At 32.8% G+C, this 26,893-nt stretch overlaps 2 protein-coding genes across 3 annotated transcripts in view; both read right to left on the bottom strand.

Moving 5' to 3' along the window:
• Positions 1-1,288: 1,288 nt before the first annotated feature.
• nwk (FCH and double SH3 domains nervous wreck) lies at positions 1,289-20,847 on the bottom strand. Its single transcript, XM_080166624.1, has 6 exons — positions 20,449-20,847; positions 14,759-14,805; positions 8,632-8,754; positions 5,314-7,071; positions 3,757-4,967; positions 1,289-3,162 (listed from the first exon to the last, which is right to left on the bottom strand). The coding sequence occupies exons 1-6, from the start codon at positions 20,568-20,570 to the stop codon at positions 2,533-2,535; spliced, it is 3,891 nt and encodes a 1,296-aa protein (XP_080022750.1). The 5' UTR covers positions 20,571-20,847; the 3' UTR covers positions 1,289-2,532.
• Positions 20,848-23,721: 2,874 nt separating this feature from the next.
• LOC145313063 (thrombin inhibitor hemalin-like) overlaps positions 23,722-26,893 on the bottom strand; it is a 31,095-nt gene continuing 27,923 nt past the window's right edge. For both annotated transcript variants that reach the window (XM_080152356.1, XM_080152424.1), the window contains 2 exons: positions 26,497-26,577; positions 23,722-23,915 (listed from right to left, as the gene is read on the bottom strand). In XM_080152356.1, coding sequence (XP_080008482.1) covers positions 23,826-23,915; positions 26,497-26,577 — 171 coding nt within the window. In that variant the 3' untranslated portion in view covers positions 23,722-23,825. The remainder of the gene's footprint in view (positions 23,916-26,496; positions 26,578-26,893) is intronic.

Genomic DNA, 26,893 nt, shown 5'->3' with positions numbered 1-26,893 from the left:
GGAAGCTAGGTAATAAATTAGTCACCAGAAGAGAAACTAGAAATAAAAGGACAATAAATCTAAACGTATTATTACGTATCTTAAAGCTATAAATTAGGAACTAGGGATAATATAGGAGAATATTTATTTATTTGCAATAGTAATTTTCGTTTATCCTTGTAGGAAGTTATATAATGTCTGTCTGTTGAGCAAGATTTCACTACCACTGCACTGGGCCAATATTTTTTTATAAAAAAAATTGGAGGGGTGACTTATCCCTTACCACTTCCCCTAAGTGCGCCTAGAGGTCTCTAGTAAGAGATATTATAATAAGAATTAGTAGGAAAAAAACTAAATAATGTAAGTTGACCTAATTTATCAAACAAAACAGTTGATCTTGCTGCCAATTCCCTTGTTTTCTATTAATTAATAATAAGGATAAGAATTGTACATACCACTGCAAATTAGAAAATAGTTCGGAAATATTTGTTGGTTAAATTTAGCTTAACCGTTTTCCTCATTTTCAAAATGAATATTTCATGAAAGAAAAAAAACGTTTTTTCGTTAATAAAAAAAAATTACTGCTACCCCCAATATTACATCTGAATCACTAATACACTTTTTTTGCTAGCGTTTTAATGCTTATATTATGGCAGCTAAGCTAGGCTAAGTAAGATTTAGTAATTAGTAACCTGTAGATATAGGACCCCGCAAGATTAGAGCTCCATGCAGAGGTTAGATATGAGTTTTTGAATAAGAGAAGGAGGGAATTTTATAAATGACGAACAAGGTTTTAGTGAAATAATCCTAAAAACATTTGGCATTTACTTGGCCTTGTAAATGCAACTATTTTTTTTATTGATCTATTTACTTCAAATTATAATAGCAAAATAATAATTAGTACAACAAATTATGAATTTAGATCTTATTAGGAAGCCTTATTTATTTTATGTTTTATTTACAAGATGTTTTCTAACAAAATGGATAGATGTAAGCCTTAATAAAACAAGAACAATACTGTCAACGCGCAGCTTAGCAACAATCAACTGATCTTTAATAATATATAAGTTTAAGGGATTAAATTTAGTATACAATGAAGCAGCTTATAGTAACTACTAAACAAATTACGTCATGCAATACAAATTTTCAAAAATAGGCCAATTTGCATTTTGCCTTTGGCCAATTAAAATGTATAATGACCTATCATTGGTCATTTGTATTGTATTACGACATTTTTTCTTAGGCGCTTAAGCTGCTTCGTATACCATAGCTATAGAGTAGGTGTGTCATTTAACGAAAGTATAATGCATTTCTACTTATACTTAATTTATTTTTTAAATTTTTTCGACATATCCGTGCATACAGATTCAAATATGAATGTATGTCAATAATTATGTCGACATACACCATATGTACCAACAACAAAAATCAATATCACAAATTTATGCCTAACAAAACATATATATTCTCTTCAGGGTACCTAGAATTTTGGTAATGTTAGTGTTAAAAGCCGGACCGAATGATTTTTAACAATTAATGGTATGGCAAATGAGAACAATTTGGTCCGGTTTTAAATAATTACATCACCAATATTCACCCAATTAATCATTTAGGGTTTATAATACATGTTGAAAAAATTAAATGGAATCCTGCAAGGAAATTTTAATTTAAGTATTTGCTAACATCTCATTAAATCCAGAAATTTCTGGATTTCTTTAAAATAAGAATTTTTTAAAAGCACTGAAAATTAAAAAAGGGATGAAACAAATTTAATAAATTGTACTTAAATATATTACTCTGAGTCTTTAAGGCATTAATAATTATTTGAGTCTTTAACTGTTTGCATATCAATATTATTTGTTCTTAATTATTTTTGTCCAACAAGCATTTAAAATTTTTTTTTGATTTTCTAAAATCTTAAGCGCTGAAATTTTATATTGATTATCTGTATAATCATTTTACATAAAATATTTTTTAACATTACATTAATTTTGACTTACAAATAAGTCATTTTCAATTTTAACATTTTTAAAAAATTCAAATATAAGCTGGTCAACGTCTAACATATATTTAATACCAGTAATGTAGTACACACGTTTATTGTTATGTGCATTGTACTGTTTTCTGTACACTTTTTACTAAATATTGTATATTTTACATGTCTACAATATAGCTTTTAAAAGTGAAAATTTATGCAGCACTTTAATTTTTTCCCTACATAATGAAGACATGTAAAGACATACTTTAAAAAAAAAACAAATTCAACAGCAATTTAAAGGGAGTTATTCTTGTACTAATATATCTTTTTCCAAAGCCAATTGCAAGTAATTGTCTATATTTTATCAAACCAATTTAATTTAAAATAAACAAGACTATGCCATCTTTCTAAAAATCGCTAAAATGCCCTTTTTGGTCTTATTTAATAGGATTAACCACATAAAAATTAAATACCTTTTCTACATGGGTTTACCGTTTAACAATTTTTTTTAAAAATAGATATTCCTAAATAGTAGAAAGGTATATCAAAATTTCATGTGATTCCACCTTATCTTCTTAAGCCGGCGATTCTTTCATTGTTTCCAACTTTTTTAACTGCTTGGGTTCAAAGTCTTCTGACGGAAGGGGGATATTCTCACCCTTTTTCGGCTTCCTAGGGGACGACTGGACAGACGAGTCTTCCGCCCCGGATTCCGTGTCTGATGAATCAGCTGTTTTCCGAGGTTTCGCGCCTTTTTCATCCTCATCTGATGAGCTTTCAGCAGTTGGCTTCTTTTTTGATCTAGCTGCTCTGCTTGGCCCCCTGTCGTCGTCAGAATCCGAATCTGAGCTTGTCTTTGCATGGTAACCAGATTTTTTCTCGCTCTCCGTGTCATCATCAGAGGAACTATCAGCTGCCTGTTCTCTGTCAGAGCGCATGTCATCACTGTCTTCTTTCTCTGTTGGCGCAGCTGCTTCACTATCTGAGTCATCGTCAGCTGCAGCTTTTTTGGCAGCTGCAGGTTTCTCTTCATTGCTGTCATCTGACTCCTGTAGGTCAGCAAGAATACCGGCCGGTAGAGTAGATTTTTCAGAAGTTGCATCAGCCAGTACAGGTTCAGGTTGAGATTCAAAATTTGCCCAATCAGCCCCTCCTCCCCCTCCTACTTTTACACTACCATCTCCAGATGTGTCCTTGGCAGGCTCCTGAAAAAAAACCAGTTCTTTTACTATACTTTTATGAAATAATTGCAATATCTTCAACTAGCGGCTACGCCCCCTAGAGGCCTCTAGTGGCACTTTGTTTAGTGTTTTTAAAAAAAATACGATACCTTGCAATGTTGCGAAGGAGTCTATCAAATTGTTACGATATTTTGCAGTGTTACGTAGGAGTCTCTATTCGAGAAAAAAATTAGATTTTTTGTGATTTCTCTTGGGAGGGTGGTGATACCCTCCCCCACAATAGTTTAAAACCTTCCCGGGACCTATGAGAAACTACCCTGTTAAGGAGAATCCGATCGGTTCAGCGGTTAGCGAGATCCTTCGGTACAAACACACAGACACACAAACAGACAAATAGACAAACAGACAGACATCCTGTTACTTTAGTATAAGGATTTCAACTAAACCTTTTAATACGAAAAGCTGTGATGACATCATTGTTTTCAAAAGAGAAGAAACTATTTTAAAGTAAGTACTGGCAATGTCTAATTGATAGCCAATATTTTGTTATTTTTGTTTAAAATTTGAGAAGATAATAAACGTAACATTGAATAATAATTTTAATAATAATAAACATACCCCAAATGCTGCCCATCCGCCATCACTCTCTGTAGCTGTAGTAGCACCATTAGTAACTCCTTCCTCAAGCTTCTCCTCAACTGTACTGCTGCTAATTTTCTCAGCAACCGGAAAACCTGCACTCTCCTCTTCTGGTGACTGAACCTTTGGTGTTGGAGCTGTCACTGTTATTTCTGTGAAGGTTAGAAGGCAGTTGCTGCTTTCTGGTGGTGGCTGTGGCTTGACTGCTACTGGTGCCGCCGGGATAGGTGCCTCTTGTTGTTGTGAAGATTCATTAGAGGGCTCATCCATTGAAGGTTCATCAACAGAAATAGCTATGCTAGGCACTTCCCCAGATATTTCAACTGCAGGAACACTGCTCTCCTGTTTATATCTGATTCTTCTCTCCTTGCTCATGGTCATGGAAAAGTTGGGATCTTCCACGTGGTAAGAAACAGCTTGCTCCTCTCTTTCAGCAGATGCCTCTTCGACAACTGGAGTAGGGTTGGTGATCATAATCATAGTCTCGGGTAGCATAAGACCGCTTGATACTGTTGCAGCTGCTGATGGTGCTGTGGCTGGTGGTGGGACCGCTGGTTTGGCAGGCGGGCCAGCGGCTGGTTTGGCTGGTGGACCAGCTGAAGATTTGGCGGGTGGTGGAGCAGTTGGCTTTGCCGGAGGTATAATGGGGGCTGCCTTAGCTGGAGGTGGGGCAGCTGGTAACGCTGGTGGTGGAGCAGCAGGTAATGGAGGAGGAGCAGCAGCAGGTGGCGGTGGAGCTTCTGGCAGCTGAGGTGGGGCCTGTGGCAGGCCTGGAGGAGGTCCTGGTGGTGCATCCAGCGGAGGTGGTGTGAAGCATGGTGGGGCTACACTTGATGGTGATCCCATTGAAACATCAGGCGACCAGTCATCTCCATTTGCTTGACATTCCTCAACAACAATTGAAGGGAATAGACCTGTGTTGCCATTCAGCTCTCCCATCCACCAACCATCCTCCACGCCGTGAGGACTTCTTGAAATAATGTGAACAACATCATCCTCCTTGAAAGAAAGCTCATCCTGTCCGTTAGCATCATAATCATACAAGGCTTTGCAATATTCCGAGTCCATGGAGGCACCAAATTGAATGGATATAGGCCTAGCACTCTTTTTGCCTGTGTCTGGATCAAGACTACTAACATTGATGCTGGGAGGTGCTGTCATGGGGGGTGGGCCAGGTGGCGCGCCCAAGCCTGTAAAATAAAGTAAAATATCAATAGAGAATTTTAAAAATATACAGATAATGAAAGGATAAAGCAGATAAATTTTTGTCATGTAGAATGTTAAAAAATATGTATCATTAAATAGCTGTAAGAAATTAGAAAAGTTAATGTGTACATTGATTTTTTTTATCAATTTAAAACATTTTTGCTCATTAAAATTAATCAACCTAACTTCTGCCAGTTCATATCATTATTATTTTTTGGTCATTTTTCTTTTCGTTTAGAAATTACAATTCAACTTTGCTTTTAGTAAATAAAGTATTAAATATATTTAAAAGAATTTTATGTTTGGTGGAAAAATTGTATGCATGATTACCTGGAGGCATGCCACCATCACTAGAGTCATCCTCTTCTTCATCAGAACTGTTCAACTCCTGTACAGGTGGCTGTTCAGGAATACTTGGCATCACACTGGCTCCAGGGAAGCCCCAGCTGGCATTGCTCTCAATACTCGGCTGCCTTACTACCTGCCCTGAACTGCTGGTAATGCTGTTTGATCTTTGCTGTGTAGAGGCAAATGGCGAATCATCTTTCATGACAAAGTCATAAACTTGTATGTAGTTGTAAGGAACATATCCTCTTTGGCCTGTCTTATTTCTGGTCATAACCCATCCTTCTTCGTCGCATTCTTTGACAAGGATATCAACTTCTTCATTTTCGGCAACAGAAAGCTCATCTTCATTCTGACCATCGAACTGGAACAGACTTACAGCCTTCCAGACTTCTGCATTAGGATCAATTTCAATTTGAGACTGAGCTTCTGCTTGTGCCTGATCTTCAGTGACATTGCCTTCTTCATCAACTTGTGGCTCCTCGGGCTGGTCATTCCACGCATTTTCTTCCGGCCATCCCTCTTGATTTTGATTAGCCCAATCTGCTTGAGCAGCTTCATTATCCTGAGCTGCCTCCGGCCAGCCTTCATCATCAGCAACAGGACTTCCACCATTCTCCATAACTGCCTCTTGAGAATCATCATATTGTTGTGCAGATTGATCAACTACTGGAGTTTCAACTTGTGGTGTATCATTGGAGCTTGAATATTGAGACATGGCCTCATTGCGGATTTCTTCATCAAGAGCAGCAATGCTTGTACTATCCAGATATTCATCCACAGGAACATTACCTTCTCTCAGCTTATGAAGCCTTGCCTCACATTTAGCCCTTTCTGTTTCAGCATTTCTAATAGCAGTTTCAAGCTCAAGAATCTTTTCATCTAGGTTTGGCCCATTGGGATCATTAGGCTCCTGTTTTAGGCCCTTTGACTTATGATGGCGACATGCCTTAATTCGCTTATTGTAAGCTCTAATAGTTTTAACAGCTTGATTCAATTTGGCAGCTGTGTTTCTAGCCTCATAATTTAGTGAATAACCAGCATCATGCTCTGAAGGTGTAATTGTGTTGATAGCATCACCTTCAACAGCTTCAAAGGCATATTGTACATGATCACCCAGACAAGGGAAAGCCTTGATGTAGCAGCGGTAGTTATATTCTCTGTTGATGGTCTCGGCGCCATCTTTGATTCTGCCAAAGCTGTTCTGTAGTGCACCACATGTTAATAGTTCTGTTCTTGCCAAAGTGCCAAAATAATCTGACATCTTCTCATAGATACCCGCCTCCATCTCTCTGATACTGTACTGGAGATCATAATGGAAATACCTGTCCTGGTGAGCGTTGGCTGTTACAAGTGACAGCAGATAATCATTTCTTGTTCCTGTTGACTTGATTTCACTTTCATCCTGTTTGGCTGATAGTTTGACTGCCTGCTTTTTCAGTGCACTTTTAGATTGAAACAAACTTCGTACATCCTTTTTCTTTCCACGCGCCTTTAAATCGGCGTCTTGTGCTTTTGATGCTATGTCAAGCGCGTCGGTTTCTTCGCAAAAGTAATGGCGCTTGGTGCGATCAACCTCTGATACTGAAAACTGGACATCTTTCTGAACTACACTGAGGCGGTCAAGAGATCTTTTGGCGGTCAAATTCTTCCATGTGCGCACGTTTTTAGCGTCGTCGGATATTTTTTCTTGGAAGACTTGAACAGCGGCTAGCCTTGCTTTGCTTATCTTCTCGTTTTCGTCTAAAAAAAGGAATTTCTTATTTTTTAAATCAACAACAAAATAATTACATATTGAAAAAAAAAAATAAAAAACTTTGAAATATTTTTTTTTGTAAGTTATTAGATCGAATTCTTTAGAATTGAACAGAAGTAAGTGAATAAACGTTTTTGACAGAAAATTGCATTATAAAGGATCTAATTACTAATAATCTTTAACACTTAAAATTTAAAAATATGTTAAAGAAAATAATCTTAATCTATTTAATATATATTTAATTTAATATATATTTTAGTATGTACGTTAATATAATTCATTCAAATTTTAATTCATTAATCTTCCCTCCATAGATGTCAAGATTTTTGGAATACATCAAATGCAAAATTATTCATTTAACTTGTAAATATTACAGAGGAGAAAGGATTGTAAATTAATTACAGTAAAAAATTGTCTCCATCCCTCCCTGGTAAATGCTCTGTATACTAGAAATCACTTTTAAAATATTTATTAGTATCAACTAAGGTTGGGCAGGATATCCGGCAATTTTCAATATCCAGCCAGATACCGGATATTGAAACTATATGGCCGGATATCCGGAAATATAATATTTTATATAATATAACAAAAATCGGTACTTTTTAAATTTTAAATGGCTGTAATTTTCTTATTTTTGATGGTAGAAGAAATGTTTTTCTTCAGAAAATGTTTTTTTCGTCGGCTAAACGGCAGCCAATTTTTATGAAGAATCTTTTTTTTGCAACTTTAATATCCGGCCAAAAAAGTATCCGGCCCAACCCTAGTATAAACTGAAATATTGAAAATTTAATGACACAGGTAGAAGTTATAACAAGTTATGAAACTTTTAAAAAGAAAAGTATTATTGAAAGTATAGACGGACGGACCGACCCTAAATTTAAAGCTGCTTTGTGTTTGGAAAAATCGGTAGTTTTATTAACGTTTATTTAATTTTGATTTTAATTAGTTATTGTATACAAACCTTAATCTAACAATAATCAAAAAGATTCTTTGTATTTTTGGTTGGCGTACTTATACATACTTATTCATAAAATAGAGTAGCCCCAATACAAAAATTTAATTATTGAAATCTTGATAATCCCTTTAAAACTACTTTTCTATAAATTTCTCTATTTTTACTCTTACTTGAAAAATAAATCTTTACGTTCCAATAAATATTAGAGATTTCATTCTCATTAATTTCTTTTAATTAACTTTTATAGAACTCTGCAAAAGTAGCAGAAAAAAATATTTATAAATAGATGTAACAAGGAGGATGACGCCCACAGGAAGCATATCTTAAAATAAATCTATCAACCAATAAACTTCTATAATCTTTTTTCTCGTATTCATTCGAATCCGGTGGATAGGAACCGGTTCTCATCCATACGAAATAACTATGTCTAGCATCGTATTATATCCAGCTTTCTACGAATATAAAAATGTACAATCATAAGATTAAAACCAGTTTTTTTTGGCCCGTGCATTCGGTCATATTATCACCGACCTACCAACACATATACTACAAGTAGAGAAGTTACTCTATGATGAATAAATTCCAAACATACCTAGAATAATCCTCCATAGTTGATAGATATTGTGCTCGCTTTCATTAATCCTCGCGTTCTCAGGCAAATCTTCTATTGTGGCGATTTTCTTGTTTCCATACACATTAGATAACTTTAATAAACCTGAAAAAAAACATTAAATTAGTTTTCAATGCAGTTTATATATAACTTTTTTAATGGATATAGAACAATTGACTTTTATAGTCTTTTAAAATCATAAAAAAATCAAGGAAGAGGATGTCTTTATGTTTGTCCGTCTGTTTGTACCGGAGGATCTCGCTAACCGCTAAAACGAAATGGTTCTACTTTAAAGGGTAGCTTATCATAGGTTTTTGGAAGGTTTATGACTATTTTGGGGGTGGTTACCACCACCTCCCGAGAGAAATTGTCCCTCGAAAAAAGCCGCCCCCCTTTTCTTTATAATTCAATTTTTTTAACTAAAACTAAAATGTGAAATGTGGGAGGAGAGGTGCCAACACCCCCCCCCCCTCCCCAGAAAAAAAAATCCCACTCCCCCCCCCCAAAAAAAAAAAATTGTACTTAGAAAAAATGGGTTATCAATTTCAACTCCCCCCTCCTCAATTGACCCTAGAGACCTAGGTGGCGTAGTCGCTAGATATACATATTTGGCGGGAACAGGATACCAGCAAACCTGGCAGGGTCATCCAGGTATAGGTCATTCCGTTCGAATGTATGTTAAATCATTATTATTTTCTTATTCTTTAGGCCAACCTGTTGAGATGATATGTGAATGAAATTGTTCCTGCATATATAAGGAAAAAAAACTTATGAGCTTAGATCAAAATTATTCGTTTTCCTGGATTTAGAAAGAAAAGATTAAATGGTGTATTATTACTTCCACAAAATTTGAATTTTTACACATTGATGTTTCCTCTAAAATATGATATTACGAAAGCTTTTGACTGTATATGTACACTTTTGTGATTCTGTTCTTTGCGAAATTTAAGAACAGGCAAATATGTATATTGCGTAAATTATGTTTCACCGATTAAAATACCATAAAATCAATAACTAAAATAAATATCCATCTTTCATTGTTGAATATATCTAGTATTATTATTCAAACTGAATAAAACTGGTTAAAAAGAAAAACTTTAAATAAATACCTATTAAACAAGGAAAATCATTTTAGCTATAGCGAAGCCTTTAATCCTTGTTAAAAGATGCCCTTGCCTCTTTGTCTTGTAAAGGTAATTCAATTTTACTTCATAAAAAATATTCTTTTTTTGTAAAGTACAAGTATAGTTGTTGTATGATGTTATTAAAAGCAATTAACATTGAAACAGATTGTAAATTTTATTATGTATAATCTTATAAGCACAAAGTAGCTGGATTTATGTTTGTGTGTTTATGGTAAGATCTTGTAAAAGGCAGGATATATGAATCCAATTCCAAAGTCATGAAGATAATTATGCTACATAAAGACTCATGTAAAATGTATTATACGCTGTACAAAATATAAAATAAATGTCAGTTCTTTTAATTGAGAGAAAAAACCAGCATGTAACCATTAACCACTGCTAAATAAAATGTTCATTGTTCACATAGATTACAATGCCTAGTTGATAAGTCAGGAACCTAATAAATGGATTTTAAGATCTAAGCAAAGCGATCTAAATAATTAAGACCGAAAATGGCCAAAACTTTGAAATATGTTAATAATCAGGTCTAATTTTGCCAGTGAATAAAAAATCAATTATCAAACTAATAAACAAATTGACAAATAAAACACCCATTTATTGTCAAAAAACAATGATTATACTTTTGTTAGTCATTGAGATATTTAAGTACCTATTTTAGTATTTCTGTATTTTTTTAATTTGTTAACACTCTACTTCGATTTATCTATGATTATTGTATTGTTCGTTCTCTGTTGGATATTATGGACAATGATTGACATAGTATCAAGGCCTTGATTCTAGAAATTATATGGAAATGGTATCAGGGCCTTGATTCAAGTAACTATATGAACATAGTATCAAGGCCTTGATTCTAGAAATTATATGGACATGGTATCAGGGCCTTGATTCAAGTAACTATATGGACATAGTATCAAGGCCTAAATTCTAGAAATTATATGGACATTAGGGTGGGTCGAATTTGGACATTTTATTTCTGAGGCCAAAGCGGGGATCTGCAGATGATTTGTATGAGTATAATACACCTCTGGATGATTTAAAATTTATGCTAAGTCTTAAAACCGCTGACGACCAGACATTCAATTGTATAGCTATTTGTAAATGGGAGTCTAATGGACATGGTATCAAGGCCTTGATTCAAGTAACTATATGGACATAGTATAAAGGCCTTGATTCTAGAAATTATATGGACATGGTATCAGGGCCTTGATTCAAGTAACTATATGGACATAGTATCAAGGCCTTGATTCTAGAAATTAAATTGACATGGTATCAGTGCCTTGATTACAGAAATTAAATTTACTTTGCATGAGTGCCTTAATTCTAGAAATTAATTTACTTTACCCTTTTATAACCCTAATAACAGTTGGATGGGGGTAAGGGGGGGGGGGGAGGGCGTGAGGGGATTAACTAATCAAATTCTCGTATGAAATGTAAAAAAACAGCTTGAACTTCTTTCAAAAATCTAAGAAGTAGTTGAAGTGTTTGACTATTAATAATTTTCTTTCCTTTTTAGATCTTTTTGTAAACAAATATCTAAGACTTTAAAATAGAATAAGTATTTTATAAAAAGCTTATAAAATCTCTTTAATTTAATTTTAAATATAAGCCTTGTCAGCAGAATTCCTCCTACTCTTGCGTCGATTGTTAGAGATCAATAGTTTTACTAAAGTTACAATATAATGGAAAATTACAAGAATAATCATGTATATATACATCGCAGCAATTAAACGCTAACTGATTATATTGTATTATGGAATATAACATTCTAAATTTACTAGTCAATAGTTATGCATTGGTAACCAAAAAATTATTAACATCAACATTTATATTGTAAATCAAAATTATAGTGAAATAAATGGACGATTTCATGTGAAGACTTAATTTACATTTTTGGTACGTACTTCTAAATAATTATAAAATCCGCTTATCGAGTAGTTTTGAAACAAATATTATGAAAATGGTAAATAATCCTAAATGCTAATATCCATTGTTATAAAACTGTAGTATACTTGTAATTTTGTATTTGCTATCAACCAAATATCTTTACATTATTTTAGGATAAATTTGACCAAATTTGAAATAAGTAGGCGTATTATTTTAACAGCGAGACTCTTCAACAACTTTTTAGAGACGGTCTTGTCGCTTGGAAATATTTTTTTCTTCTATAATAGTAATATGTAATCTAGTACGGTTTCGAACAGGTTTAATATCCGCGAAAAATGTCTATAATACGATGTGATAAATAACTATTATATTTATCAATAACAATAATATTTATTGGGGGGGTATTTACTTCTTAACCCTCCCCCCTCCTTGATCTGTATATTGTTCATTTTATTCGTAAATTATTTTTTTTCTAAAAGTTAAAAAATATAGATATATATTGGTTCAAGGTTGGTCGAATAATCGACCAATCACCCAATCATCTACCAATCAGAGCCAGGAAATGCAAGAAAAATAAAGTAAAAAAAAATTATAGAAATCATTTCGTAACATAATGCTTTCTCAATTTGGATGCGCACAGGGGCGTCCAAGCTTTTTTATTTTGGGGGTAAAAATGGCGCGCGAAGCGCACCGCAAATTTTTTTTACCCCCCTCCCAAATTTTTACCCCAGGGGTAAAATTTGCTTGGGGGGGGGATTACCCCAGGGTAGGGGTAAATTTTAAATGAGGGGCGGGGGGGTAATCATCAATTCCCCCCCCCCTTGAACGTCCTTGGATGCGCAGCTTCTCTTTAGATCACTCTTGGATTACACACTTCTATGCATATTTTGTTTTATTTACAGAATGGGTGAGGGAACATTCCTCTATTTAATATATGCTGTCTTTGAAATATAACATTTTTATATTTTCTATCGACTTTCCAATTGTTTTTAAAACCTTATTTCCTTGTTAGTTTTGTTTGAATGTTTTTATCCTAGTTGAGACGTGACATCATTATGCATCATATACAAAAATAATTAAATCAATAACTTGTAATTTATAGGACACACCAACCGCATCGTGACATGAAATCAGCCGCCTTTTCTGTGAGCCGCTATATAGGCGTTACATAAAAGATACAGCAGCCTTTATTCTTGCCTTTTATTCCTAAGAAACAGCCATTCTTCAAATAATATTAATAAATTAATATTCAGGGCTCGCGAGCTGCGCGTCAGCCGCAACTATACCTCACATTTAAACCCGTTAGAATGCTATGATTTAAAAAAAAGGTCGATTTTCCTGAAGCTTACAGTCGGCTGACGCTGCCAAGCACTGGGAATAATCTAATATTATTTGTATAGGTTGAATGAAAAAAAGTTTAGGCTAGTATTAGAAAAATATAAATGAATAAAAAAGTCTCATTACATCCTTTAATAATTAAAGATTGTGAAAAATGTCAAGAAAGGGGTTTTTGCGTTGCAGTATGGATTAGAGGAAGGCACACAAAAATAAAAAAAATTCTAAATAAATTTGAAATGAAAGTTGAACTAAAGTTTAATATACCCTATCTTATTATTTCAGCTCTATACAAATTTGAAATGAGAATTCTATGCAGAAATGTATCATTTCATTTCAAATTAACAAAACTATAAATGAACTCATAGGAGTATCCAAAGACTGTCACTTATTTGGGTTCCGATATAAATCATAAAATATAATATTTATTAAAAAAATAACTAGTTGCTTTGTAACTAGCCTCTAGGAGATGGCGGGATAAGATGGAAAAATGAAAAAATAGCATAAAACCACCGCAAGACATCTCTAACCTTTTCTGAAGTGTTCAACCAATTCGAAAAAGCAATATAGCAATATGTGGGCCAAAAATTTAACCAAAAACAACATGGTTATTGTAATTTTGGAACTTGAGCTTTGTAAAAGATTTGATAGTCCAATAAATATTTACGTATATATGTTATGTACTACCTTACCCAAATGACAGAGACCCTTTCCATCTACTGCCTTTTGTTCTTTTGTAGAGACTAAGCTGTTTTTTTTTATTTCCGACTTAATGAACTGATTTCTAAGAACCCCATACAATTACACAATCGGGGCAGGGTCCCTGCCCCGACGGGAAAGTTACATATAGCTCATATCCCCTCTATTCCTTACTTCAATGATAGTCTTTTCTTAAAACTACAACCAATTATTCTAGGTAGTGGGTTGCCCTTTTTGGATATAAATTATGTGTAAAGTTAAAGCTACAGAGAAACACAAGATAATTCTCGTGGTTCAGTCAGCTGGTTAAAAACACATGAACAAGTTGGCTTCGAGTTTCAAACTTGTGCTACCTAAAAACTGGATATACTGGGGGGATATTTTTTTATAAAAGTGATTTCTCATTGGAGGATGGTGGCTCCCTCCCCCAAAGTAGTTATAAACCTTTACATTACCTATTTGGACACACAGAAAACTGTCCCGAATTTGTATTAATTTTGAGGAACAAGACTCCAGTGACGTCATATTTTTCTTTCCCGAAAAAGGGAAGGGGGGAAGAAAATCTCTTCAAAAGAGATGGGTAAAACCCCCTTTTCTCCCATCTATTTTTTCTTTCCCCCTTCCCTTTTTTTTCTTTCCCCCTTCCCTTTTTCGGGAAAGAAAAATATGACGTAACTGGAGTCTTGTTCCTCAAAATTAATACAAATTCGGGACAGTTTTCTGTGTGTCCCTATTTGAAGCTACATTGTATAGGAGAACCATATTGATTTAGAGGTTGGCGACTTCATTTAGTACAGATAGACAGACAAAATCCTATGACTTTAATAAAAGATATATACTCTCAAGTTTTTTTTTCTATTTTAGAACATGAATTCCAAAACTTTTTTATTATTAACATATTCAAAAATTTTGGAAAGACGAGCAAATAGGATTATAATATCAGCAGATTGTGATTTTATATGCTTGGAAATATGAGCAATAGGGAAATGGTGATTCTAGTAATGATTGAACATAACCAAGCTACTCTACAATCTAGTGTTACTCACCTTCAGCGTAGTGTTTCTCAATAGCAGCACGTTGCTTCATAAAATTCCTGAAAATAAATAAAAATAATCAAAAAAAAATTTCTATAAAAATAGCATTGTAAATTATTTCTTTAATCTTTTGTTTTATTATGTTATCTATGATAAAGGAATTTACTATTATTAAACTAAAGGAATTTTCTAAAAATAAATATACATTTTTTCATATTAATCAATAGGGACAAAGTAATTGCATTTTGAGAAGAAGAAAATCACTATAAAGTAAAATATGTACCGAAAGATCACACTAATAAATAAACCGATATGATTCTTTTTTTACAGGGTAGCTTCTCATAAGTCATGGGATGGTTTATAATCCTAAGGGGGGGGGGGTACAGCCAACCTCCCAGGAAAAATTACCACCAGAAAAAATAACCCCCCACAATTTTTTACTTCTTCTTTTCAAAAATAAAATTGAAAGTTTTGGGCAACTTTCCCTCCTCCCCCCTCACCCTCAAGTGCCCGTAGATGTCTCTGGGGCGTAGCCGATATTATTTTATTATTCAAGATTACAGAGAATTTTCGCTTTTTAAAAATGTCATAGGTCATACTGCGGACATTTTGCAAACTTTGCCATGATCAGGTGTGAAGGGACATACATCAATTGATTAACTCATCAGAATATTTTATTTGAAACATTTTTTTACCATTGATAAAAGTCTAGAAAAACGTACATAACATGTTACTGCTTGATTAGAATCGGTAATTAATTCTTTTGAAATGATACACTTTAATATATATAGGAAGAAAGGTATTTTGACTTATATTGAAATGTACAGGTGAATCAATATCTCAATTGAATGATTGATTGATTCAATCCAGTGCCGTATATTTCCTACCTAAACGCGGCATCTGCGCTCCAAAGTGAAAGACTTGGAAAACGTTAACCATACTTAATACTTATGCCACAATTTAAATAAATTTTCTTCATTGGCCTTTCCCTTTAATAATGCTGTAAAATTGTTTAATTTCAGGAAATAGTTTTGATTAAACAAAAGAGAAATTAAAATTTGCACGGGTCATTGCAAAAATTATGTGTGTGGTGCAACTAATATATACCTAGGGTATTTCCGTAATTTTGTGAAATTTATGTTTAATCCAAATGGAGGACGAAAAAGTCCCTCAAACAATCAGCATGTTACGTCATAAAAACGAAGGATTATCCATCTCTTTTTTAGGGGTTTTCTTTCCCACTCCTCCACTCCTCATCCCTCATTTTTATTACGTCATTGAGGGACTTTCTTCGTCTTCTCCATGTGTCTTGTTAAAGTTTAAACCTTCAAAACATAAATTGTTAAAAAAGTAAAAAAGAGAGAAAAACCAATATCCTGAAATGTACTTTGGAGGCTTATAGCTGGGCTACTTATGTACATAATTGATTTTGTTTTATTTCCAGATTATACTGCGATTATTTCATGCAATTTGATCCTTGTCAAAGTCAGAGAAAGGTACAGAGAGTCAGTCATTTAAAATATGTTTAACGTAGTGGCAATAAATATTTATATTTTTTTAATAATATACTGTTTTTATATAAACTTACAAATAGAAAGAACACCGCCAAAAAAATCCACTGATCAAAGTGTTTTTTTAAACCTTGACGTTTCTAAAAATTCTTCTTCTAACTAATAATTATATTTATGAAAATTTGAGATTGGTTAAAATCTCCTACGGTTAAAATTGTAAACATGTTTATGTTTATATAACAGTAATTTATATATTTTTTCAAGCTCTAAAAGTACTATTAGACATTTTTATTAATGTTATTATTGTTTTATTGTATTACCTGTCTAACTAACAAGGGTAATTACAAGCTAAACAACACCAAGCTTAAGACATATTCAGAAAACAAATTATGTAAATAAAATAACGCAATATAAAAAAGAATTAATATATGTTTTAATCATAGCGCATGACTGCGGTAGGGTGATTATATTTTACGATTGAAAGAAGACTTTTGATTGTGAGAGAACGTTGCACAGACAAAACCACTCCAAAACAAAAGAATGAAACGAAAACATTTTATCAAACTGCATAGATAGTGATACAGATTGTACTTTAAAGTTTAGAAGAATATACAAAACACACCATAATTATAGAGGAGCTCTGTTATTAAAAAATACATGAAAAAAAGTAAATAAATGTAAACATACGCTTATTGTAGAGTAGCTGCGCTACTTAAATAAAGTATATTTGGATAAACTATGTAGAGTTTATAACCCGCAGTATTGTTAACGTGTCGGCTTGCTGTCGGGGAGGGAAGGACGTCCAATGGGGGGGGGGTGTTAAGGGGTGATTACTCCCCCCCCCCAGATGAATTTGGGGGTGCCTTAGACACCCCCAAAATTTTGAAGTTTTTGGGAATTTTTACCTGCCCCAAATATTAAAAAGCTTAGACGTCCCTACCTATATGGTATAAAGATAACCTCCCCCCTAAATTTTTAAAAAAAATTTTACCTTCCCCCCCTTAACCAAATGAAAAACTGGGATTCAATTCAATAAAAAAGGTGCGAGAATGACTTGGCTTATAAAGTCATTATCATGTTGAGTTAGGACTTCCAGACAAAGTTGGTGCAATCAAAAGGTTGGTCGTCTGTTGGGTAACCCAATACCCATCAGGCTTATGGACGGTTAGGTTTCAAGCTGCTTGGAAAGGAAAAGAATCGCCTTTGAGAGGTAATTAAAGGTGAGAGTGAATCTATACACCATACTTCTATTGATAGACGTACATACATAACATGGTTATAGAGAAGCTTCGATACTAAAAAAACAACTGGAAAAATCAAGAGAAAACAAATAAATAACATAATGAGAACTTATTACGTCAGCATTAAACTAACAATGTGGACAGGGATCATCATATCCCAAGACAAGGAGCATAATATTCACAGATTTAAAGTTAGACTGCGCATCTATACAAATTTTTCCAGAGGGTAAACTGATCTTAAAGTTTATCAAGGTTTATCGAGGTTTTAGGTCCTTTCAATAGTTAAAAATCTGTTAAATGATAATTTATTTTAGCTGAAATCGTCAGAAAAGCTTTGCTTTTAGTGAAAGTCAGCAATTTTTTTTCCTAAAATGTAAAATGTTTTGTTTAGAAAATTGTAGAGCATTTAATTTTGTTGTTGTTGGATACTGTTTCAAAACCTGAACAAACAAATGCAAATAATTATAATGTACCAAATCTCAAAAAGTTTATATCCAATCATTTGCGAACATTATTCTTTTCGAGTAAAGTGACACCCAAAAAATTACGTCATATAATAAAGTTGACCTATGAGAGGCCAGTATACACTAAAATTGACCAATGGTAAAATTTATACTGGCCTCTCATTGGTTATTTTATCGTATGACGTACTTTTTTTGGCGCCACTTTACGCTGTCTCATCCGAAAAGCTGTATTTTAAATATGATATTAAAAGCTTTGATAAGTTCAAAGTGCTCTTAATAAAATACTTAATATTTTCAATAAAGGTTATTCCTTTTAAATTTATTAAAAGCAAAGCTATTAAATAATTAGAATACATACGACACACACAGCTGCGATGGGAGGGTTAGTTTATTATCGATCTATGTATAAAAGCTTTTTTTCTTTTAATGACTCGTTTAGTAGAACAAAGTTGATAGAAGTTAAATATATTGTAATCTTCATGATTTCTTGTCACATTAATTGGAACGAATCTACTCTATATTTTGATAATAAAGTACAATATTTCCCATTAAATCTTGCATTTTCTTTTCTCGTATTCATTCGAATCCGGTGGATAGAAACCGGTTCTCATCCATACGAAAAAACTATGTCTAGCATCGTATTATATCCAGTTTTCTACGAATATAGAAATGTACCATCATAAGATTAAAACCAGTTTTTTTAGCCGGTGCCTCCGGCACCTCGGGGCTGAAAAAACTAGTTTTAATCTTATAATTGTACATTCTATATCCGCGGAAAGCCGTTTATAATACGATACGAGAAATAACTATTATCTCATTATCGCATTAATAGAAAATGAGATTGTTTTTGCTAAATAACACTATAATTATTCCCAACGCCCATCATTATGTTATATTTCAGCTCCGCTTTTAAGGATATCATAATCTTTGTTATGATAATATGTAAATATCTGTATTAATACTATAATAGATAATATTTAATCTTATTATGTTTTTCTTTTCAGGGAAAAAGGATACATTATAAACTTTCTAATAAATTTTATGAGCTGTGAATAAACCTTCATTTAAATTTTTTATCATGTATTATGTAAACTATTATTAACTTTCGATTTATCTCTATAACTATAAGTAGTAAGGTTTTTTTGTCAAATTGATTGGACTTTTCAGAGAAGCTTAAAATGTCTATTGGTGGTTTAAGGCTATTTTCCGCACCACCCCACTTAGGGTGTTATTGTTAGTTAGTAGCGCAACAATATAAAAAGAATGTAAATTTTTGGCAGCTTCTACAAAAAATACATATGGGTTGAATAAATTATTTGATAGTATGGAATTAAAAATAGAGAATATTTTACCAGGATAACGTTATTGGATGCACGTCAGGAAAACTTACACAAGAGAAAGCTACGCTACTAACAATATAGTTAAGGCTAAAATTACAAAATTTAAAAATCGATTCATCTGTCCTTCTCATTATTGGTTGTACTACTCCTTATTCTAAGAATATTATTACTAGTGCAACTATTCAATACATAGGGAGTATATCGTCCATTCCATTCGTCTGTAATTTACGTTGACACTATGTAAAAAAAAGTCATACTTAGTGATTTACGGACAAATTGTGTAAAAAATTATTCAAGTGGCGTAATAAAATGAGGGAGCTGAGAGGAGAAGTGGGAAAGAAAACCCCTAAAAAAGAGAGGGATAACCCCTCATTTTTATTGCGTCCCATTTATCATTTTTGACACAATTTTAACACAATTTTGGCTTTGTCAAATTTGTCAATATTTGCTGTACTGAACATTTTCATTAAAGAAAATAATATAAGCTTGGTATCTTTCCCACTTCTCCTCTCATCACCCTCATCTTTATGACATTACAGGAATCAAAAGTGGTTCAAAAGTGCTACAGATTGGACTTCTTCAACTATTATACTTTTTTCTAACATGATAATATTTTAAAATTAAAAGGTTTTAGAAAATTGGGAAGGTGTACCAACTAACTATTTCTTAAATTGTACTTTTTAACCTCCATGATACTAATAGTCACGAAGGTTTAGCCGTTATTGCTGAGCTTCTTGTGAACATAATGTTCCTTGATAATATTTCGGGGAGTGATAAATTTACTTTTATTTTATTTCTTTAAACGAACAGATGCAATCTGAAAATTGAATCCTTAAAACTTTTATAATTGGATAAGAACCTTCTTTGGATTATGGAAATTTTTAACCTCTACATGTACAAACACTATTTAAAAACCTAATCATGATTATAATTATACAAGCAAAACAAACTAAAAGAACATAAAACGCCAATCAAGTTCATAGGTTGTTATTAATTGACAATAAATATCATATGTCTAAAATGTCAATAATATTCATATATTTAAAACATTTATCTAAGAGTTAAAAAATAAAATGCTATATTAAAATACATTCATTTATGGTTTAAATCGTTTCAAACTTTTAAAACTTTTCAAAAAATATGTACCTTATATCATCTAGAAGATCAAGCTCTTGTTGATGTTTCGCCTGAAGTTTGGTGTACTGTTCCTTGTGAAGATTCACCACAAACTTGTTATATGCGCCCTTGCGCGGTGGTGGCTGCGCCATCACTCAGCTTTTCACCAACTTGTTCTTGTTAAAATTATATAACTAAAGTTTAGTTGTTACTTAAGATTTTAAAAAGGGATTAACAAGGGTTGTTTTTTATGGTTATTTATGATTATTTCTCATCAGGTAGTGGTAGTATCATCATCAGCCCCCATGACTTGTTCACTTACTACTCACACACACACACTCGTACACATACTCACCACTAGTTATTCAGTCCTGTGTGTGTGTGTGTCACGTGAGTCAGCTGGTTTATACACTATTGATCCAATGGGATGTTGGTTTTCTTTTCTAAATGCTTACACTCTCCCTCTCCCGGAGACATAGACGGAGGAAGGAAAGAGAGAGAGAGGAAGTGGTTTTTGACGGAGGTGGGAAAGGGGACGGCTCACAGTGTCATCTGTCTGTGAAATTACATAAAACAAATTATGATTCAAAAAGCATCATAAAGATTGTATTTTTTATTACTTTAATTGGTCTCTTTTCTTTGATCAAAAATATGTTTTAAAATCTATCAAATCTATCAAATTGAAGAAAAAAATACTTTAGATATATAGATTTATCAATTGTTTTTTAAATACTAAAACAAAACACTTGATAAAAATCTTTAAAAAAGAAAAAAATGATTGTAATGTTTCACAGGAATTACTTACAAAAAAGATACAAAGAAAATCATTCCTGTTTCCGCGGACTACTGTCGATAAAACCACACTAGTAATATCAATTTAAAATTTAGAAATGAAATTACAGCACCAAATTAAACCTTCCGAAATGTGGCTTAAAAAATGCACTGTGCATGTCTTGGGGTAAAAGGGGAGTGATGGCAGTAAGGTAACCATATTCCTATTTAGTGACACACCGGAGGTTCTTCTCACGGAGACTCTTCCTCCCACCACCCTCCCCACTCTCTCTCTCTTTCTCTCTCTCTCTCTTTCTCTCGTCTTTTTGTGTTGTCAACGCTTTATTTTCGTTTTAAAGCTTAGATGAAAATAGAAACAGAGAGAGTGAAAGTAAAAGAGATAGAAAGTAGAGAGGGAGAAAGAGAAAAAGAGGCAGACAAAAAGAAAGAGAGATAGACAGAAATATATAAAACCACAAGGCTTTAAGGTTAAAGGAGGACTTTGATAATGAAAACAGGTTAAAATTTTCCAACTAATAAAAGCGCAAAAAGATGTAATTTTGTAGATAATTAGACTAGCAAGTAAAACGTACAGACATGCTAAATACTAGGATAGCTACGCTTCTAACAAGAATGAGAAATATGATAGTCAGACCAGGGAGAGAGAGAAAGGAAAATAAAATAGAGAGTTGGAAAAAGAGCAAATATAAACAAACAGAAACAAGATAGATAGAGTGATAGATAGAGAGAGAGAGAGAGATAGAAAGAGAGAGAGAGAGAAAGAGAGAAAGAGAGAGAGAGAAGGGGGAGGGGTTGCTATAGGGGAAAAAGAATGTAAAAAGTGATGGAGGGTCAAACTTAAGTGGTGAACTATTACGACGATATTCCCTGTTAATATTTTATTATGTTTTTAAATCAACGAAATAATCTTAAGATTAGTTTATTATGTAATATGCATAAAATTTTACGCAAAAGTAATTTTTAAAATTGCTCAAATCGTCGAGGTTTATGTCAATTTTAATTAAGTGTTACTATTCGACGTCATTTGATCGATCTAGAAACCATTTTTCGTCAACAAGTTAGTTCCAACAAGATTGACAGGGTTGGCTGGTAAAAGGCATGATAACATAATACTTTGTAATATTGGCTTTCCAAAAGAATTAAGTTATATGCTTTTATGAGAGAATAAGAAAGGCTAAGCACAGAGAAAGCTTTAAATTTTTATGAATAAAAATGCAATAAAAGGCCTTACCATTCGTGTTAAACTTGATTGCTTATATTATGGCAACATATAATGTAGTTTTTACTGGGTTACCTTAGGTTTTTAGTAGTATGTCTCTTTGACAAAAATTATGATGTAAATATCAGGTAATAATTAGTGTTTGTAGCATTATTTAATTATGTAAAATATTTAAGTGAACATTAATCATTAAAATTATAAGTCAACAAAACAGAATTTTATATCTTATTATATAAAGTAGTAAGCTTTTTTGTCTGTAGCGAAGGATCTTGCTAATCGCTGACCCGATATGGTTCTCCTTTACACTGAAGATTCCTATAGGCCCTAAGGTGGATTTAGGCTATTCTATTTGATAGATAAAGTTTGGGTATGGTGTTAGGCTATTTTTTTGCCTTTATTTATCCTTTAGAATAGAGCCTCTAGATGCTAAGGGCGCAGCCGCTTGTGTCCTATAATATAATATTAATGTAATAAGGTAATTTCGTCTGAAGCTTAACATTTCAATAACTACTGAACCGATTAGGTTTACTATTAAGGTCCTTTGATAGTTTGGGATATTTTTTTTTAAATTCAAGTTTTTTGATGGTTGAAGACTTTTTTCTAATACAAAGCTCCTGGATGCTTTGGGCGAACCCGATAAATTGTTATATAAGAATACAATAAAGTTACAAAATTATATTGCAACTAATGAAAGGGCCCCTCACTGCTATATAACTATGTATCAGTGCCATAGAAAACTATATATGTCTTCAGAAGTAGCTTATTTTCATGTTCGACCAATTTGGAAAGATTTACTAGCCTAGTTGAACATTTTGCCTCAAACTACTGTTATTGAAACAAATTGTATTGCTTCTTTTAATTTATTACGTACTGATAAGCCTTTAAAAAGAGCTGTTATTTTGGATCTGCAGAAGAGTAGGGGCTGAGTTTTACATATTCGACATGACCAAGAAAAATATTTGTATATATTGTATATAATTTTTCTCTGTTAAAAATACATACATTTTTTGAAGGTGTTAAAATCTCTTGAAACGAAGGCCCATTTAAAAAAATAAAAATTAAAAAAAGGGTGTAAGGTTTTTTTGGCTGTATTTTGCGGTTTTCAAGTAGTTTTATTAATTTACCACATTTATAATATTACAGATCATCACCTATCTTTTGTTAGTATTCTATGATTTGGGCCTCACAGTTAAACTTTTGACAATGAGTCTCTATAATATATTCTTTAGAATGGCTAAATCAAATATGTTTTTTATCCTTTTTATTCTTAAACAGTTTTGATAAGAAAACAATAAGATAATCATTTTTTATTCTTAAAGCTTTCTATATTGTATAATATTATGACTATTTAAATTAAATATTTTTAATTCTGTGGAAAATATTCTCAATGTCGTCTTCAAGACAGAGCACATTTAATATTGCAATCAGCCAAATGTTTGAAATTATTCTCATTTCCCCCACATCCTCCATACAAGAACTCTTCACACTAAAATTAAACAAGAACAGTTATATTTATGGGTAGCATAGCAATAAGATGGTGAGACCATTATTGACAAAGAAAAAGTGATGGTTTCCTTCATACAGGAACTTTATAAAGAAAAGATTATTTTTTTTCTGTTAATTTAGGTTGGGTTGACAAGATACCCGAAAAAATACCCCATGGATATAAAGACACGCAGGAACAAGATTTATCAATAATCAGGTCGACAATAAAACGATTTATCTTGGGATTGTGCTGGAGGTACCCTTTCTTTAATAAACTTTTCCACAACATAAAAGAATCTTTAAAAGTATAGCCCTGGAGTTAATGAGACCTTTTTGTAAAGGCACACAGATAAACAGTCATACATCATATAACTTTCAAGTTTAATTCAAGAAAAATAAGTTTACATTATACTCTTAAACTGCATCTCCTATTCTTAAATATTCAAACTTTTTATTTCTTCGCTTATTATGAACTAAATTTTCCTTGTTATGTATTTAGAGAAAGTTTTAACTTGTAAAACAATATAAAGTGTGTGAGTTTCTCTTTAATCTAAAGTTTTGAATTAGATAGAGACACAAAGTAACTTTAGCAGTTTGCATTTGTATTTGTACAGTAATTATTATTCTAAATCCCATTTGTTCTATCTATGTATCTATCTATCTATCTATCTATCTATCTATCTATCTATCTATCTATCTATCTATCTATCTATCTATCTATCTATCTATCTATCTATCTATCTATCTATCTATCTATCTATCTATCTATCTATCTATCTATCTATCTATCTATCTATCTATCTATCTATCTATCTATCTATCTATCTATCTATCTATCTATCTATCTATCTATCTATCTATCTATCTATCTATCTATCTATCTATCTATCTATCTATCTATCTATCTATCTATCTATCTATCTATCTATCTATCTATCTATCTATCTATCTATCTATCTATCTATCTATCTATCTATCTATCTATCTATCTATCTATCTATCTATCTATCTATCTATCTATCTATCTATCTATCTATCTATCTATCTATCTAACTATCTATCTATCTATCTAACTATCTATCTATCTATCTATCAAGCAGTATCTGCATGTAGGAAAGTGTTGCCGAGCCCCAGCAAGAAGAATCTGTATGTAGAAAAGTGTCGCCGAGCCCTACCAAGTAGTATATGTATGTAGGAAAGTGTTGCCGAGCACTACCAAGTAGCATATGTATGTAGGAAAGTATTGCTGAGCTCTAACAAGTAGTATTTGTATGTAAGAAAGTGTTGCCGAGCCCTATCAAGTAGTATTTGTATGTAGGAAAGTGTTGACGAGCCCTAGGAAGCAGTATCTGTATGTAGGAAAGTGTTGCCGAGCCCCAGGAAGCAGTATCTGTATATAGGAAAGTGTTGCCGAGCCCTAGGAAGCAGTATCTGTATGTAGACAAGTGTTGCCGAGCCCTAGGAAGCAGTATCTGTATGTAGGAAAGTTAATTTCAAGTTTACATTGTTATAAGTTTAAAATGTATATAAGCTTGGCAGATGTTGCTTTAAGTATGTTGGGGCGTACAATGTTTCTAGGTTAGGTGGGCACCTTATAAAACAAACATAAATATAAAAATTGTTTGCTTTTTTACATTTTTTTACTTTAGAGGAAAAGTAAACATGTTCATAAGCTTTACTCTCTAGAAAGGTTGACATTAACTTCATCAAATAGATTTAAAACTCCCCTAAGCCTATAAAACTATTCGACTGAAATAAGAAGATTCCGTTCGGCCGTTAGCGAGGTATATTGGTTAAGATAAATAGACAGAAACATGGAATCTCTTCTTTATTAAGATTAACAAAACTTCTTGCTAAAGAGCAATTGTCCAATAATTAAATCAACCTGCTATCTTTAATGCCAGCTGAGAAACTGTTCTCCGATGACAAACATTTGGACGGACAAATAGAGTTATAGATAAGCTTTACTAATGAAAAAATCATGAAAAACCCACCCCTAAACCACCCCATGATAACGCCAATGGTAAAGAATGTATATTACACATCAACTTGTTGTATATTGACTACAAACTTTTTTTTCTTAGTTGTTATGTTTTTTTTTAGCAAACTTTATTACATTTACTGAGTTTTTTACTGAGTTTATTGTATTATAAGAAAATTCTGACAAAAATTTTGAATGAAACAATTGTTATTTATTGCATCGAATTATAAATTAAAGGGTGTGCAAAAAAAAATGCGGACTTTTTAAAATATTAATTGGTATAGAATTTTATATTAGTTCTAGTGGCTTCGCCCTTAGCCTCTGGCATATGAGAGTAGAAACAAGTTGCACGAGGTGGCATGCTAATGTTGTAATAAAATTTTGACAAGAGGTGTAAGAATTTTTAAATGATATAATATAGTTTTACATTGTGGCCGAATTTGCTGAAAAAGCAAGACGCGGATAAAGTAATAGTTTTACATTTATCCAGGCATTTTTTATATATGTTTTGTTATTTGTAATTTCTTCTTAACAGCTACCTTTTTCCTTTCTATAAATATCGAGAAGAAACAAACGTCCTACTACTTTTGTAACAAACTACCTGGTTTGTATCTGAATTAAAGTAGTATCTGACAAATTCTCCTTTACAGCTACCTACAGCTTTGCTTTGGCTGCAGATTCTGATATCATTTGTATTCTCTTTTAGTAAATTTACCCCTAAATTAAATAGGAATATTTATAAATCGCATCATATTATAGAAAGCTTTCCCCGGATATTAAAAAAGATTAAAACCAGTTTTGTTAGTCTCGAGAGGCCGAAGGCACGGGCCAAAAATGGTTAGTATAGTATATTGTCTTTAATACGATGCTATACAAGTTTTTCCACTGTGGCTAATGACCGGTTCTAATCCTGCGGATATCAATAGGTTTCGAAGCCAAACTGGAAATTTTTAAAATGTCCTCATTAAAATAGAGTATATTTGAGTTAAAGTTTGAAT

This window comes from Acartia tonsa, chromosome 1, assembly GCF_053477335.1.
Source record: "Acartia tonsa isolate MP-2025a chromosome 1, ASM5347733v1, whole genome shotgun sequence".
Lineage (NCBI taxonomy): Eukaryota > Metazoa > Arthropoda > Copepoda > Calanoida > Acartiidae > Acartia > Acartia tonsa.
Note: the sequence above shows the minus strand (reverse complement) of the source record. Positions and strands in the feature narration are given on the sequence as shown.